This window comes from Scatophagus argus, chromosome 19 (assembly GCF_020382885.2).
Source record: "Scatophagus argus isolate fScaArg1 chromosome 19, fScaArg1.pri, whole genome shotgun sequence".
Lineage (NCBI taxonomy): Eukaryota > Metazoa > Chordata > Actinopteri > Scatophagidae > Scatophagus > Scatophagus argus.
Genome location: NC_058511.1, coordinates 2,663,197 through 2,680,282, shown reverse-complemented (window position 1 = coordinate 2,680,282; position 17,086 = coordinate 2,663,197). Strand labels below are relative to the sequence as shown.

General features: G+C 43.0%; 3 protein-coding genes across 3 annotated transcripts; all 3 read left to right on the top strand.

The window, feature by feature from the left end:
* The first annotated feature begins 231 nt into the window (after nucleotides 1-231).
* LOC124050355 (gap junction Cx32.2 protein-like) lies at nucleotides 232-3,128 on the top strand. Its single transcript, XM_046372823.1, has 3 exons — nucleotides 232-386; nucleotides 1,301-1,439; nucleotides 1,815-3,128. Exons 2-3 carry the CDS (start codon nucleotides 1,311-1,313, stop codon nucleotides 2,472-2,474), a joined length of 789 nt encoding a protein of 262 aa, XP_046228779.1. The 5' UTR covers nucleotides 232-386; nucleotides 1,301-1,310; the 3' UTR covers nucleotides 2,475-3,128.
* Nucleotides 3,129-3,830: 702 nt separating this feature from the next.
* c19h1orf198 (chromosome 19 C1orf198 homolog) lies at nucleotides 3,831-8,862 on the top strand. Its single transcript, XM_046372801.1, has 6 exons — nucleotides 3,831-4,188; nucleotides 4,553-4,603; nucleotides 5,066-5,191; nucleotides 5,410-5,577; nucleotides 6,110-6,460; nucleotides 6,995-8,862. Exons 1-6 carry the CDS (start codon nucleotides 3,883-3,885, stop codon nucleotides 7,049-7,051), a joined length of 1,059 nt encoding a protein of 352 aa, XP_046228757.1. The 5' UTR covers nucleotides 3,831-3,882; the 3' UTR covers nucleotides 7,052-8,862.
* Nucleotides 8,863-11,769: 2,907 nt separating this feature from the next.
* On the top strand, nucleotides 11,770-15,539 carry clec11a (C-type lectin domain containing 11A). The gene is made up of 5 exons (XM_046372821.1): nucleotides 11,770-12,338; nucleotides 13,170-13,284; nucleotides 13,474-13,581; nucleotides 13,781-13,864; nucleotides 14,687-15,539. Exons 1-5 carry the CDS (start codon nucleotides 12,246-12,248, stop codon nucleotides 15,097-15,099), a joined length of 813 nt encoding a protein of 270 aa, XP_046228777.1. The 5' UTR covers nucleotides 11,770-12,245; the 3' UTR covers nucleotides 15,100-15,539.
* The last annotated feature ends 1,547 nt before the right edge of the window (nucleotides 15,540-17,086 follow it).

Here is a 17,086-nt window from a genome sequence, read left to right as displayed (position 1 = left end):
TTCATTTATTTGTGTTGCCATATATAATTTTAATCTAAAATAACATCAGTACAAAAGCCACACAGTGATAATAATCACAGAAATCAGCTGTAGGAAAAAAAAACACACTCAATCAGAAGAATTTGATTTATAGCCCTGACAATCATTTACAAGTTTGTACTGTCTGGCCAGTGCTCAGCCCAAAATTGTCCACTTGGGATTTTATCATTTCCAGAAGTCATGACAACGTGACAGCTCACACTGTTGCACAATTTCACTTGATCTAAAGTTCAAGGCATTGCAGACGGGTTTGAATTGGTGCCCAGCTCTCTCGCTCTCTCTGTTATTCAAGCTGCACCGTTAGTGACTGGAGTGTTTCGCTGAGCGGAGGCCCTTCAAATTCAAAGGTAAGGATTACACCTTTTACATTTTTAAAAACACTGGGGAAAAAAAATAAAGAAAAAAAAGACCTTGTCGTTCAAAGTTAAATTTAACTTTGGAATAAGAAAAAAAGCAAACTCAACCAGGTATTCATAAAGGTAAATATAAAAGATGGATGTAGGATGAGTACATTCTTACCCTGACTGTGCACACGTTAGTATTAGTTTGTGTCAGCTAAAAAAAAAGTACAGACCGTCTGACCATTCAGACCGATGTGCTGTTCATCATCCATCCAAGGATAAAAATCTGTATTATCTGTATATTTCTACACATTCAGGACTCTTAGCAATGCCTACATGCATCAGATTTTATTTTAAGCTTTTCTAAATTAAGTTAGTATTGACTGTAAACGCACTACATTTTCTTCTCGTGGAAAATTTATATTTATGCATAAAGCAGTTATGGCTCACAGACACATCTGTGGAATGTAAATTCCTCTCCTATCAATACATCCAATGACGTGCAGTAAGACAGCTTCAGTTAAGTGTTCCTTATGTAACGGATTTTTCTGCTCCTGAACGCTCTTTATGTTCTGAACACTCCACACATTAGATTAGGATTTTACTGCATGTGATTGTCTCCAACACAGACTTTCTGCCATTGCTGATGAGGTTCAAACATCTTTGCTGCCCAATTTCCCCCAGGGATCAATAAAGTATTTCTGATTCTGAATAATAAGTCATCGTGTCAACTACAGCACCTACTACATGCTACAAAACTGCACTTATGTACAATACTGGAGGAAACATACTTCTGACCAGAGTCTTCAGCTTGTAGATGCCTGAAATATTATAACTCACTTGTGTAATGATAAATGGGAGGTTTCACAATTAACAAATGAATGTCTAGATTATTAATTCCTTTTGGTTTTCCTCATCAGATCTGACACCATGGGCGAGTGGGGTTTTCTGTCCTCTCTGCTGGATAAGGTCCAGTCCCACTCCTCCGTCATCGGGAAGGTCTGGCTCAGTGTGCTTTTCATCTTCAGGATCATGATCCTCGGGGCTGGAGCAGATAAGGTCTCCTGCTGTTTCTTCATACTTTAGGTTTTTGTAGCTTTTTACCTGACTTTTGACTCTGACATGTTGAAAGCTTTCATGTGAAATAACGCCCCCTAGTGGCCACAGTGGAGCTCCACACAGCTGTGAGAACAGGATTCTGCTTGACAACAAATTATGAGATTTTCTGATTGTATTAAGATTTTCAAGTTATACTGAAACATGTATAACTTATTTATCTTGTTTAAAATTGTTCATTCTTCATGTTCTGTTATGACTGCTTATCCTTTAAAGAGTCACACTTACAGACATAATGGATTTACATTATCAGCATTAGCACTCAGTCCATTTTCTGTACCTATGCAATGATATTAATTCCTCCTCTGAACATTACAGGTGTGGGGAGATGAACAGTCCAATATGGTCTGTAACACCAAACAGCCTGGTTGCAAGAACGTCTGCTATGACCACGCCTTCCCAATCTCACACATTCGCTTCTGGGTCCTCCAGATCATCTTCGTCTCGACACCGACTCTCATCTACCTCGGTCACGTCTTCCATGTTATCCACAAAGAAAATAAGATGAGACAATACATGCAGTCCCACTCCAAAAGTGAAATCGTCAAAGTTCCCAAGTACACTGACGAGAAAGGCCACATTGAGATTAAAGGCAACCTGCTGGGAACCTACATGACCTCCATCATTTCCAGAATCGTTCTGGAGGTAGCGTTCATTGTGGGTCAGTATTACCTCTATGGGTTCGTCATGAACCCGCAGGTGGTCTGCTCCCGAGCCCCTTGTCCCTTCACTGTAGAGTGCTACATGTCTCGACCCACGGAGAAGACCATCTTCATCATCTTCATGCTTGTGGTGTCCTGCGTCTCTCTTCTTCTCAACGTGGCCGAGATCTTCTACCTGCTGTGTTATCGCTCACGCAAACGGCGCTCAAAAACAGTGCCGTCCACTGCTTTTGCCATTCACCCACATGTAAATGGTGACAGTTCAATGAAAAATGAGAATTTCGGCCTCCCTGATGCCGGTCAGAGCACAGCCTGAAGAATGACATTTAGATCCAGTTTAGTAACCGAGAACACAGGTTGGCAGATGTGACAAATGGGGCTAAATCTCCAGAATATCATGGCCCACATGTTTCACACTAAGAGTTATTTATTTATGCGATGCTTAAAAAAATCCTGAAAATGAAGTTCAAAAACTTTTACAAAGAGCAGGACAAAAGTAGCTGAGTTTTGTGGGGGGGTTGTTTCTTTCTGTCTTGTTGTCTTGTCGTATTGAGCACAGTCACACTGGTAATTGTGATTGCTGGTTTTTGCAGTCATTCTGACATGGTCTGTGACTGCATGGGCTGAACGTCAGAGGGACCTGACTCTGCAGCTGGACTTGGCTGCAGATGCCTCGGGGACTCTGTCGCGTTGGCTGAAAGCCATTTTGAAAGCTCTTTTTTGCTCTAAAGCAATGTGTAAGGGCTGTTTACGCTACTTTGCCTCATAAATGTGATTTTTATTTTTAAGCTTCTCCAATATTGCTAAATTTTGGGGGCATGGATTATCTAACCGTAGATATTTAAATTATAAATAATTTGTTTTTTCCTATTTTGTATCTATGACTGGATGTTGGTCTACCTTGTGTTTGTAATTGGTTGTTAAAAATAAATCATGAGGCACATTTATTTATTAAAATGGGTTTGAAAACATTAAACTGCATCTCTGTTCTTTCTATTATCATTAGACTCATGCATAATTTGTGATTTCTGCTTCTGGGTATCACTATAATTACATATAGCCTGCTGTAAATCTCTAATTTAGATGCAGAAAAACATGGATCAACAACAATTTCTTTTAAAACATGTAACATCAGAGGACCAATGTTACATGTTGGAAATTTACGTTATGGTTTAATCTCACCACCTCCATCATCCCTGTGTTCAGCAGCAGGATGTTTTAAGCTAAAACTGATGACGAAAGAAAGATGAAGGCCAGATATTTTTTCATAAGTTAATGACACACTAAAAGGAGTCAGTTGACTACAAATGAATGTTAGATTTTTCCATGTCAGCTGATAGGCAACTCTGTGCTTACTTTGCCAGCCTTCTCAGCCAGGGAGTTTCACATTGTTTATCCACAACTTTTCCGGCCGCAGTGGGCAACTCTTTTCAAAGAAGAAGCATAAATGTTTCTGATGAACATTGAATCATAACTACAGAGGCAGATATTTTCCGCAAACAGAACTAACACAACATGAATGTTGCTCTATCGAATTAAAACATGTACTACCTCCCTGTGCTAAAATCTTGTGGTGCAGTAGCCACAATCTCGCCCGACTGAACCGCTGAGGGACACCACAAGATGGCGGCATTAACTCACACGGAGCGGGAGTGACGCCCCGCCCACCGCCCACACAGTTTCCTCTTCCTGACAATGACAACAACAGCTGGTAGCAGCTAAAGATGGCCGCCGCAACTATGGCGGGGCTCGACGCCCACAGGATGGAGCAGAAGAAGTTCGATTACTTCTCCTCCATCAACTCCATGGCTAAGAAGATAATGCAGGAGCGGGAGAAAATCAAAGCCAAGCACGGCTCGTCATGGGAGAAAATGACGCCGGAAGAGCAAGACAACGCTATCGACAACGGGATGATGGATCCCCACATCCGAGCCCGATACGCTATGCACAGAGTCGACCGTGAAGAAGTGGTCTGTTATCCTAAACTGCTCATTCAGACGGGTCAGAAAATAGTTCACTTCGGGGAAGAGGTACCTAAACCACATTTTAATTGATGTTGGATGGCTTTGTGAGTGTTTCTGGAGGCCAGAAAAGCTCCAGCTGCTATTGTTGCTAACTAGCCACGTAGCCGTTGAAATATGTTGGTAAACGTCACCGTCTGCCTGATACGTAAGCTAGCATCCAACCGTCAGGAACAGATGAGCTAAGTAGCCTTAATAATTTATTGAAAACAAAGTCTCCGTGAACACATGAGGTTGGCTTCTCTCGTTATGCTGTAAAAAGCAGAAACCTTAAATAATGTATGCGTTGTATTATATATAGCAACGTTACGAGCTGTCTTTGAAGGAGAGTGTGTTTGTTGAAATTGTAACTACACTGTGTGTTCCCGCTTAGGATATCACCTGGCAGGACGAGCACTCTGCCCCCTTTTCATGGGAAACAAAGGTAAAACCATTCATATTGACTCAAGTCACTCTGGAAGGAAATTTGGCACAATGTTATGGTATTGCAGTTATTGATTTGTCTTTAAAGAGTCCAAAAACAAGTGAGAAATGTCTGTCATCGTGTCCCAGAGCCCACTGTGACATCTTCAGATGGCCTATTTTATTTATATTTATATTATTTATACAGACCTTCAAATCCACTTTCAGCTGCAATAATCACAAAATGAGCAAATACACTGAATTTTAGTATCAGTGTTTATTTGGCTATTAACTTAAATGATAGCTTACAACTGGCCATTCGCTTATCATTTTAAGACCTATAAATTTTAGATATAAGTTAGCTGATGAGCTTATTTTTATCTTGTCTTTAAACACAGTCACATGATATTAAGACCCGATGTTTACCTCTGACGTACTCACATCATGGTGAGACATCACTGTAAACTTTGCTCCCGTCTTTCAGAGCCAGTTGGAATTCAGTTTGACATCAGGCTCTGCAGACCAGGGGATCTCCAGCTCGCAGGCAGACGCAAAGGCTGTAAAGGTCCCTCATTCAAGTCAGACTGGCAAGAGTGCACCAGGAACCAAGGTATGTTCGGAGTGCACTGTGGTTGTTGTAGTTTGTGTATCTTGGTTGGAGACAAGTGAGGTTAAACCTTTGTGTCCAAACATAAGAATGAATGTCAGTCATGCCTAAGTAATTAAGCTTTGGTCTGAAATGTGAAATGTGTCAAAGCAGCCTTCAAGCCTTTGGGATGGAGACTAAGCTTGAGATTAAATGAAACTTATTGTTGTGTGATTGTGAAGGTGTCTGTCAGCGAGGGACGGCGGCCTGAGGAAGAGTCATCTTTCTGGAAGATCAGCGCAGAGAGGTCCAGGCTGGAGGGAGAGCAAGCTGACTTCCAATCTCTGACCCCCAGCCAGATCAAATCCCTCGAGAAAGGAGAGAAATCCCTCCCCTCCTACCTCCGACAAGTAAGCTCTGAAATCTATCAGCGTTTCTCACCGTCTCGTCGCGTTATCAGTTCAAAATGGCTGCCAGATGTTTTTGTACGTTTATTTTGGCACAAGCATCACATTTCTGATCTGTGCAGTTTCTAACAAACAACAGCTTGAAAGCAAGTTCCCACCCCAACACTTGTCACTTGGCTTATGGAGCTGTGCATCCCTAAATAGAGTCTCGCCAGAAGCTGAGATTTGTGAAGCCTGTCAGAGAAGCAGGCGGTGAATGCAGCCAACTTGCAATGAGAAAACATTGATGGCTAAACTGTTTTTCTGTATTTTGTTGTTCTCCTTTTCTGCTTTCCTGCACATTTGTCGTTGCTATAATTTTCCATTGTACAGCTTCAACTCTATGCAGTTGCTGGGCTGATACAAGGAACCCAAAGGAAACACCTCTTGTAATATTTACTGTACTAAGTTACCTTTAAAATATGTTGTAAAAATCCGATCTTAATTCACAGTTATGGTGAAAATGCCAACAGTAAATGTGATCATTTTTCTACAGGAGACCTCTGTCCCCTCCAAGGAGCCTGAGACCGCAGACCCCCACCCTCCAGCTCCTACCAAGTCCACGAAGCAGCGAGCACCCAAACCTCCTGCTCCCCACCCCCCCGTCCCCACCGCTGTTAGTGCAACACCAGCGTCCATCTCCATCTCGTCAAACCCAGCCCCCCCAGTCAGTGTGTCCTCGACAGTTGCAGGCTGGGAGCGATCTCAGAGCACCCTGCCATCAGTCAGCAACACCATGGATGAAATGTTCTCCTCCAGCATTATCTCCAAGCCCTCCAGCAGCTCCACCAGTGTGGAGAAAGACAAAGGGGAGGAAGGTTCATCCACTAGCCCCACTTTTGCCCAGGTGAGAAATCAGTTGTGGCATGAGCACATTTTCTAAGTACAACGTTTGCTTTGGTTAAATCGCATTCCGTATGACTACAGAGAAAATAAAGGTTGGACACCTGCTGTGACAGGATGTGGCCATACATGCGACATGCTTTGAGATCAACTTGTTTTGCTCAGTATGTATGGGCCCACAGTAACAATCGTTCTGAGCTTTAAAAAGCCACTTTCAGCTCTGTAGTTCGACTCACTTGGTCCACATGAAGGAAAAACAACATGCATTGTTGCTTAATTTTGGTCCATTTTCTTGTTTATGTTGACTTAATGGACACTATTCAAGGCAGAAATTCAGACAATACTGATACAGTAAATCCACTGTAAGAACTCCATTAGATAAATACATTAAAATAAGTAAAACCTAATTAGTCCAATATCAGTACTTCATATCATATGAAGTACAAGAGTCCAAAAAAAATCAAAATATGTTGTCATAATGTGCTGGACTGTGTCTCCAGGCTTTAACAGTGTGCAACACAATCTCTCCCACCCTCAGTTCAACACAAGCAGCAGTATCCTGAAGACTGGATTCGACTTCCTAGACAACTGGTAAACCACAGCTGAGACCAGTCACCGCTCTGAATGGATCATTCTCATCATCACTCTAAAGAAGAACCACACTGCCATGACTACAGACATCCACGTCTAGATTTAACAAACACCAGGCTTTCAAATGACCACATTATGTTCTTGTAATTACCTTCAGCAGCTTCTTAAGACATTATCTCACTGCTTGGTTTTGCCCCACTACACAAACTCCCTTCTCCTCACTGGGTTGAATTTCTTGCTAAGCTAAGTGCAGCGTGAGCAGGAACCTCACAAGACTGCATGTACTCTCCGACTGTGCATTCACACTGCAATCAGCTTGGTTTAAAGGTTACACAAGTCAGATCACACACACAGTTCATGTGCAACAGATAAGAAATATCACAGAGGAAAGAAAGGATCAATGCCCTGCTGGAATTTGATTGTGGCATGAGATGCATTTATCCAATTGTTAGCCAAGCGGTTATTGCTGTAATTAAAGTCCTGAACTGTGTGAGTTTACAAACTGCTCCCAGCTGCATTAACATTCTTAGCTGGAGTGGGACTTTGATGGGCATGATGCAGCTGTGATAAACCAAGGCAAATGGTGTGAGTGAGTGTAGATGTTGTGGACCTGAGACACTTGAAGTGAGTGGAGTAAGTGGGGCATGTGTTGCTAGCTGACTTCTACCGGTTTTACCACATCATGTAGTCAGTCACCTGCTTTGTTGCTTCCTTTCGTAATGGTAAAGCGTTTAGTCACCATGGCCAGCTAGCCACGATAATGTGGAACTGAATAAAGCAGGAAACACTAAGTAAAATTAATTAAGAGGCAACTGTTGGTCTTAGCTACAGCTGCTCCCTAAAGATAGTTCTGTCATCACTTTTACCATGAAAAGAAGTGCAAAGGTATATGAAAACACATTCTAACTGGCAGGTGAATAAAGTAATGTGGAAGCCATCTATTGGCCAATCACTGTTCCATTTCTCATACAACAATTTTATTAGCTGCCCTATTGATCACGTTGCTTGTGGTGTGAATGCACAGTAATCGCGTGACTTTGCTGCCTTCACATGCAGGTTTTGAACACTAATCTAGCAACATGTATTGTACCATGTCAAATGACCCTTTTTTGTTATGAAGATTTTGCTCTCTAATGTGCTTTTATTTATATTTACGCTATATATTCCTATAAATCTAAGGGTGTTGGAGCTAAAGTAGTGCTCAGTACTGGAGTCCTTTCCCACGTAGTGCAATTATTACAGGCGACGTTCCTTTTGCTTACGGAATACCTGGAACATCATGGAGTTTTACCATTGCATCACTTCACAGGAATTTAACAGAATGTGTTTCCAACTTTCACGCATTCACTGACTTAGATGGTGGCTTTCAAAAAGTGGAATCCAGACTGTTGTCCTCCCTGGCATTCAAAACAAAAAGGAACAGAGTGGAAAGCTCAAACTGTGTCATGGAAAACTCCTCGTCGGTATGTCTGGAGCGCCGCTGAACTTGTTACAGGTGTTCCGTATGGGTTCAGCTTCCTGCCAACCCTTCCTTGACACCTCACCCCTCCCACCTGTCACCTGTGACCTCGAACTAGTGCTGAGTAAGGCTAGTGTGCATTTATAAGCAAAATGAGACGAGTTTCTGGCAAATAGTCGGGCATGTAGTGATTTGTACCACTTGTGTCATAGACTCAAAATCCAGTTTACATGACTAGAGTACTATTTTACTGAATTTTATATTTATCTGCTTGTATTTTATGTTATACATGTACATTGCATTCATGCATTTTGGGATCACAGATTTGAAGGAAGTAAATAAATAAGTCAAACCTGTTTCTTGTACTTTTCTGTTTTGTACAAAACAGAGGGGTTTTTAAAAAAGTTTTTGGACACAAACAACATTCCTGTGTAACTCAAAGTACTGTTTTACAGCTTTTTTTCCCTTGCTTTTTTCTTTTAAAGTACACCCACAAATTATATTTTTCAATTTTAATGAAAGCCACATTCATACAGCCTGCTAAATTTCTCCTCAGAGGGAAAGAGGAAGTCACTACAGGAGTGTCTGTTGTGGTTACAGATGCAGCCTCAGTCCGTAGTGGATTTGAATTCACTTTATAAGAACAACTGAAGTTAAGGCGGTTATGCTTTCGCTTCAGAGTGATTGAGGTTTTTATTTCCATGTTTGACGCTGAGATTGTTTGCTTGCCTGTTTGCATTCCTGTTGACCTGCCTTTCGGCTCCATGACATCAGTTCCTCCAACTGTAATTTCTACCAGATCCAAAATACCATTTAGGAAAGGAGGAGGGAAGGTTGTCCGGTGCTCAGCGGAAACTTTGTGCTGTTCAGTCAGACAAATAGGCCCAGTTTAGAATCACCAGACCTCGTTCCGCCGTCTCCCTCGGGTGCAAGGCAGCCAGTCTGCAGTGTGTATTTAAGGAAGGAAGAGCATTACAGTTTCATGCATCATGTATGTTGCTGCAGGCCGAGATGTGAGTCAAATGTTTTATTGACAAACTGATTTGGTCCAATCCACCGCTCTCACTGTGATGTTTTATTTTTCCTGTGAGAACAAGAATTCCATGGTGTCGACGTCCTGTTATTGTCTTAAATTCCAGTTTAGATGGCAAAGCAAACATCCGACGTGTGACATCTAGAACTGTTGTGATTTTACTGGGCCTTTACCAGGCCTTTGGTTTACCCCTGTTTCCAGTCCTTATGCTAAGCTAACTGCATTCAGAAAGAAGCTACGTATTTACCATGGAGACTCCTCCACATTGGTTTTAACATCTGTGCAAATTTAATTTTTCGTTTTTGCTTTAATTTAAAGTAAAAGTGGTGAAAACATTTTTTTGTTTAATATGGCCTTAAGCCTCACATTGTTATGGAAGCAGACAAACATTCACTCTCACCATTTGGCCTCCTATCATGATTTTAAGCCCCTTTCAGCTGAACAGTGATTTACAGTGTGGCTTTAGCATCAAATATTAAGAATTTGACACCTTAAAACAGAGAAGATATTTCACATCAGAGCAAAATAGCCTTAACAGATTAAACCTAAAACCATCATCTGTCAGTGTTGGTTTTAAAGGTACTGTATGTTTGTGTTCATCATCCCTCATTGGACTAAGGCACTTCTGTCGGGTCCAGCCACCTTCCTGCAGCACCACCCAGCACCATCACTTTCTGAATGGCTGCTTTGTGTTCCCTCTCATCAAGTTTTTACAACAAATCCTTAGCTGAATGAAAATCATCGCACGACTTTGAACTTACAGCAGGAACAGGACCGTTATTGTATAACCTTACCTCTGGCAGTCTAATAAGGCAGCCTGTAGAAGAAGATAAATATAAACTGAAATAAAACCATTGGCTCCCTTTTCAAAGCAAACAGAACTGGTCTGATAGCGGCAGATGCTGAGTGCAGGCCTGAGAAGGTTGACTGGGTCATCTGCAAGTCTTCAGGCTGATGGGATATCCCAAGGCGAGCAAGCAAAGAATGGGAAAAGTCTACAACCTGCAATTATTTTTATGATTAATTATATGGTTTATTAAACGTGACAAAAGTGATAAATTCACATTGCATTTCCCCCCATAAATACCAAATTTACTGTCCCATAAGACAAAGAAAACAGATGGTAAAACTTGGTAATTTTATGGGGAAGTCAGTCAGAATCACTGAGGTCAAAACAAGGATAAACACTTTTATCAGGGCTCCCTTTTCTTCCAACTACTTGCTTGAATCCAAACCCAAGTCTGGAAGAAGTCTGAAGCTTTGGACCCCGTCATGCACTGGAACAGCTGCACAAGTGCAGCCGTCCTGCACACACACACACACACACACTCAAACACATGTGTCCCTCTTTGCTAAAGGCTCACAGTCCCAGTCGCTGCCGGAGCTCCTCCTCCCAGTCTCCAGACCCCAGAACCCTGCCTCAGTCTCCTTCCCTGGAAACTCTGCCGGATTCTTGTGGCATTTTAACTGGCATACCTCCTGCAGCACCCACCCACACACACACACACACCCACCCACCCACACACACACACACACTCACACATACACTCACACACGCTCACACTCACACACTCACACACACACACACTCAAGGTCTTTCTCTTTTCTTTTTATGCCATCATTTCCCCAGAACAGATTCATAACTCCATATTTCTCTGACCACTGATTAATTTGATTACACTCAAAAAGCTTGGCGAGCAGAGCTGGCATTTAGCCAAATTAATAAAAAAGGATGTGTGTCTATGTGTGACTGTGTGTGTGTGTGTGTGTGTGTGTGTGAATTTATGACCACAGTTTACTCATGTGCACAGGCATGCAGTGTTTCTCGCTGCAGCAGCCAACATTGAAGCCTGACACAAACATTAAAGCGGTTAAAACAACATACAAACTGTACATCAGCCACTCAGCTCTTTGACCTTAGAAAATGTAGCCTGTCAAACTATTATTTCCAAGGTCAAGCATGAACTCACAAGCTAAATTCTCTTGTACCATAGATTAACTTATAACAGTGACAGATGTCAGCAGATGACAGGTCTCCATGACAACTGAGGAACTCCATAGGCTAAGATAAGATAAGATAAGATAAGATAAGATAAGATAAGATAAGATAAGATGATCCTTTATTAGGTCACACGGTGTGGAAATTGTGAATGTGAAAACGAAAAGCATGTAAACTCTCCCACCCCTCAAGCTAATTCAGGCTAATCATTAAAAAACACCCCAGTGAATGAGCTGTAACATGCATCATCACACAGCTGGGGACGATCCTGTTTTTCTGAATTAGCAGTCTGAAGCTGCGTGGTTTCCACGGGACGCAGACCTGTGATGTTTGTGTGAAACTGCAGGGTTCACACAAAGAGTGGAAATGGGAGGTGGGAGCACAAACAAAGAGCTTTCCTGTTGTTTGGCAGGAAAGCCGACACGTCGTGCACAGCGCAGAGACAGGAGAGACAGCAGCAGGCGGACGACTGGGATGTGATCCGGACTTTTAGGGTTTCTTCTTTCGATACGCGGTGTGTGTTTCTTTTACAGGAGGAGGGGGTGTGCTCACCAGCTCTCATTCAAGTTTCTCATTCCTGCTGATGTTCCCGAGTCCTGGATTACGTCTGTGAGGGAAGGACGAGGACCGAGAGGAGTGAAAGAAGGGAGAGACCGAGAGACTCCGAGTTTGTAGCTGCAGTAACAGCAGTGTTGAGGGATCGGGACATGGGACCGGCTGCCCCTCCGCTCGCTCTCATGTGCTGGTGCGCTCTGGGTCTGTGCGTCCCCGCAGGAATGGCCGCCTCCACACCAACACAGGTCAGCCCTGTCTTTTTATTACTGAAGCGTGGACTCAGTTAAACAACATCTGTGTCACTGGACATGCGGCAGTTAGTGTTGTAAGCCCGTTTGGCTGTAAACAACAGTGTTGGTGTAGGAGCGACTCAGGTGGAGCTGAAGCAAGCAGAAGATCGTCAACATCAAGTGCAAATAAATCAGCTTGAAAAAGATACCGAATTGAGCTGAATTGAACTGCCAGTCATTACGCCACTTTATTCACGTTAAAGATAACACATAGTGCGGTGGTAAGACTGATAAGGAGCAGGTCCAGCTGCCAGGTTTTCATCTGCTGATACTTTAAGATAAAACACCTTTAAAGAGTTGATCCATATGAACAGATTTCTTTGACGGCAAACATAGTATGTTAAACATTTATTTCCACTGTGAAGAACTCTTCAACTCATGAGGCTGAATATTCCACAACCATTTTGTTTGCTGGTGCTTCAGTGATCCTGAAAGGCTTTTTCAGAGCAGTATGAGAACAGATTTTACCCATAAAGCTTCTAAATCTAAAAGGAATAAACTGAGCTGAGTCCAACTTGTTTAATAATGTTGATAAAACTGAAATTGTTGGCAAAGTTGACCAAGTTTGATTTGAACGTGTCCAGATGTGCACAGGGAGGTGATTCAGATTTTGGATACAACCCTAATGAGCTCGTTTTTGATTTGGTTGTGAGGAAGCTGGTTTGTGTTTCACCTCATCGACCAAAGAAGCAAAGGAGCAAAGAAGCTAACAGAAGCTAAATGTGGTAGACGCAGCATCTGGGAAAGGTTGACGTGATGATTTGTCTCACTCTCTCTTTGTATCAGGCATCCCTGCCAGAGGTGAAGAAGGCGAGAGGGGACGTTCCTGATATCCTTCCAGAGCCTGAACCGGAGCCAACCAGCCCAGTGTCAGACTTTGAAAACTCATACAACTACGTCTGTGAGTCTCTTCATGTCCAGTTCAGGTTCAAATAGACAGCCACCATGACATCCCTGTGGAAAGTATCTGCATCATATATTAGTCTGACCTAATAACTGTGAAACACAGATGAGGCGCAGTAATATTTCATATTTCACCACATCTGCATTCTCTTTCCTGTTCTTCTTCTTATCCCTTTGTGTTCCTCAGTGTCCAGACTAGCTGGCATGGACCAGGCGATCCACAAGCTGAATGTCGGTCACTACACTCTGGATGTTAAAGTCAGCCAGCTGATAGACCGTCTGTCCAGAATGGACGGTAAGACGAGCACTTTGTCCCACACATCATCTGAGTTGACCAGTTACACATAGTCTTCTGATCAATGTTTCTTTCCACAAGTCTTGAGACAGGCAGGGTTTCGCTCCTTGCTGTGGTCCTTTAACTTGAACAGTCAAGAGAACGACGCCTTGTGCTGACTGTCATGGCTCCTTGTCTTTGTTGTTTGCTAACATGGCAGCTAAAGTCGGGGAGCTGGAGGACAGCATCCGGGAGGTCTACCAGCACAGCAAGGACAACCGCAAGGAGACAGGAAGACTGGAAGGTATCAGAGTTGGATCTCTGCTGTGTCGGTTGTGTTTGAAAAGACAACAGAGACAAGTGGTTGAAAAGAGAGATGGTCTTTCTGTTTTGCAGTCTGTCAGACTGAAGACATGTGAAGCCTTTGAGATGAAGAGCACTGACGGACCTAAGTGCTCCAGTCAGGGTGACATTAAAGATCAATAACACTTTTAGGTCCAATAACTTCTTCTCTCTTACGTTTGTACACAGAACAACAGGTTCAGTATTACCTCAGTCCATGTGACACACTGTTGTGTGAAGTAAACAATACTGTTGTGTGAATTAAACAATACAGCATCCAGAAATTACCGACAGCTGCTGGTTGTCTCGGTGTGTAATGTTGCTGCGTGAAGAAATCATTTCTGCAACCGTTTCTGTCTAGTTATTATCCAACCTGTGGCAGCTGGCAGAGCTCCTTATTGGAAGGATAGCTTCTTGAAAAAGTTCCCAGGAACAGACCCGGACAGTATTTCTGCAAAATGACATGAAGAAGAAAAGTTGTTGTTGTTCCAAATAGTGACAAATTCTCAGAGAAGAGTTCTTCTTCTCTGTTTTAGCATCTTTCAGCTCATTGTTTTGGTTTTATGGTTCATAACTTGAAAATTTTGTTTCAATCTTTTCACTATTATATTTTTTTTTTCCTTTTGCTGCATAAAGGGATAATGTGTGTGATAAAGTGGCCAAAAATATGTTGCGCACAGTTTTAAATCCATTTGTGGTTTTTTGATACAATGACAGCGAACTGATAAAATGAATTTTCTAAACGTGTGGCGAAGAACCTGTCTTGTTTTTCTCTGCTTCTCAGGTTGCCAGAAGGGACGCAGGATAGGATACAAATGTTATCTTGTGTACAACAGCTATGAAGACTACGCCGGAGCGTCCAGGAAGTGCTTGGAACGTGGCGGCCGCATGGCGATGCCCCGAGACCGCAAGGAGCAGGAGGCCCTCGCCGACTACGTCAAGTCGTTCTTCCACCCCGGGAACTGGCCCGTCTGGCTGGGCATCAACGACCTGCGGTCTGAAGGCATGTACCTGTTCGATGATGGGACGCGGGTGTCGTACTTTCAGTGGCGCAAACACTTCCTGTCCAGCCAGCCGGACGGAGGCAGGCGGGAGAACTGTGTGGCAATGTCGTCAGACGATGGCGACTGGTGGGACCACTACTGCGATCGGACCATGAACTATCTGTGCGAGTTTGACGACAGGGTGGCACTTTAAAACGAACTCTTTACGAGACTCTTTTACTGTCTCAGACCTTAAGCCTTGACCTCCAGGTCCACCACGTTTTCAGATAACTTATTTCCCTTTAAAGTCATTTTAAACATATCAGGATTGGTTGCATCCAAAGGTGAGGAAGTCTTGAATTATCTAGCATCATTTCCATACGCAGTTAGTGTAGCAGTGTTTAAAAATATGAAAAGATTACACAGTATTTTAGACTTTTCAAGTGAAACACATTTCAAATGCGCACAAATTCTTGTATTGGTATTTAAGTTCTGAATGTAACAAATCAGACTTCATCAGATTAACAGAATAAATATTATGCTACTGTATTCATGCAGCCACAGTGATATGAATGTAAACCAGTCAAAACTCTGCTGTGATTTCACACCTGAAATTCTGAAGTTTCCAAAAAATAAAAAAGAAGAACATGAAAAGCTGGAGGCACTTTTTCATCCTGCAGCACATACTGACCCTGAAGTTACAAATGAGTGTGTGAAGTCTGCCACTGGGTGTTGCTGTGCTGTTAAACCATCAGTCTTCAACATCTGAATCCACCTTCAAACCCACACAATCACTCAATGTAAATATGAGGCCAACACTTCAGCTGCATATTAAGATGGGTGACACAAGAGCTTGCAAAAGTGAAGCCTAAACATCTGGATGGCCCCCTGGTGGCTGTCTGCAGTACAGCTCAAAAATCCCTCCCCCTCCATGTAAGTTAAAGTTAAAGTTAAGTTAAGTTAAAGTGACATATTTTGTCATTGGAGGGAACTCACTCCAACGAAATTTGTTCTCTGCATTTAACCCACCCAAGTGACGTGCACACACACACAGCAAACCCGGGGCAGTGGGCGACCGCGTGCAGCGCCCGGGGAGCAGTGGGGGTTAGGTACCTTGCTCAAGGGTACCTCAGCCACGGACACCGGGACGGGGAATCGAACCAGCGATCCACCGGTTACTGGTCCGACACCCTAACCGCTGATCCACAACTGCTCCACAGACAAAAAGCCCATCGGTCGAAAGGGGTATCTCAAACTCAAGGTAAGTCAAACAGATTTTTCTCAAAGATGGTTTCTGTCATTTTAAGTAGTTTGTATCTCACTGTTGAAGTCCATTCTTCTGATGTGATGCTGCGAAAAGGGGCTGGAATGTAATGATTGACAGCAGAGAGCTGCTCCTGATTGGCTCAGACAGGTGTATGAGCAGGAACTCAATACCACAGCTCCGCCCCCTGATCACTGCTGCACAGACTCTGGCTCCAGATGATGTCACCAGAACAAGATAGCAGCGCTCGTATGGGTCGGCCATCTTTATAGCTGTGTCAGTGATGTCAACCTTTAACAGAAATGAGTCATAAGGAGCAGTTAGTAAATGCTCATTACCACATTAACCTCCTGTTCACTGGTGTACCATACTGTCACGTGTTACCATCTGATGTCCTAATAAAGTGTGGACTGTCTGTTCCTGTGAGCCTCGCGTGGTTCTCATGTTCATCTGGTCATCATTAGAGGGTCAAAGCACCAGACGTCTTCTGCTGCTGTGCCCACATTCTCATGGAAACACCTCCCTTCAGTTCTCAGGAAGACAAAGTCACAACGAGGAAGCAAAGTTCCTCACCTGCTTTAACCTCATCTTCTCTGTGCTGTTTCCCAGCTGCTACAGGATCACCAAACTGCAGCAAATCAAGACGACAACTTTGACTCTTCACTGTCTGTTCACGTGTCAAACATCACCGTGAATCCTGTCTGTGTTCTGATCAACACTGACTTAAGAAAACAATTACAGCCAACATTGATCTTAAGGATCAAACTTCACACATTCAACTTCCTCTTCTTCTTCTTCTCAGGTTGTGAAACATTTCATCATCACAATTACACTGTGGGACTGGACAAAGTGTGAAGTTGAGGTTCAGTTTGAGCGTCATTAAAGCTGAAAGCCACAATGAGGAAGTGACATCACGCTGACCACAGGAAGTAGGTGC

Excerpts from the sequence above, each read along its gene's own strand:
- LOC124050355 (XM_046372823.1), top strand. The coding sequence starts at position 1,311 with ATGGGCGAGTGGGGTTTTCTGTCCTCTCTGCTGGATAAGGTCCAGTCC. Across the intron at positions 1,440-1,814 it reads TCGGGGCTGGAGCAGATAAG|GTGTGGGGAGATGAACAGTC; the intron begins GTCTCCTGCTGT and ends TGAACATTACAG.
- clec11a (XM_046372821.1), top strand. The coding sequence starts at position 12,246 with ATGGGACCGGCTGCCCCTCCGCTCGCTCTCATGTGCTGGTGCGCTCTG. Across the intron at positions 12,339-13,169 it reads CCGCCTCCACACCAACACAG|GCATCCCTGCCAGAGGTGAA; the intron begins GTCAGCCCTGTC and ends TCTTTGTATCAG. Across the intron at positions 13,582-13,780 it reads CCGTCTGTCCAGAATGGACG|CTAAAGTCGGGGAGCTGGAG; the intron begins GTAAGACGAGCA and ends CTAACATGGCAG.
- c19h1orf198 (XM_046372801.1), top strand. The coding sequence starts at position 3,883 with ATGGCCGCCGCAACTATGGCGGGGCTCGACGCCCACAGGATGGAGCAG. Across the intron at positions 4,189-4,552 it reads TAGTTCACTTCGGGGAAGAG|GATATCACCTGGCAGGACGA; the intron begins GTACCTAAACCA and ends GTTCCCGCTTAG. Across the intron at positions 5,578-6,109 it reads TCCCCTCCTACCTCCGACAA|GAGACCTCTGTCCCCTCCAA; the intron begins GTAAGCTCTGAA and ends ATTTTTCTACAG.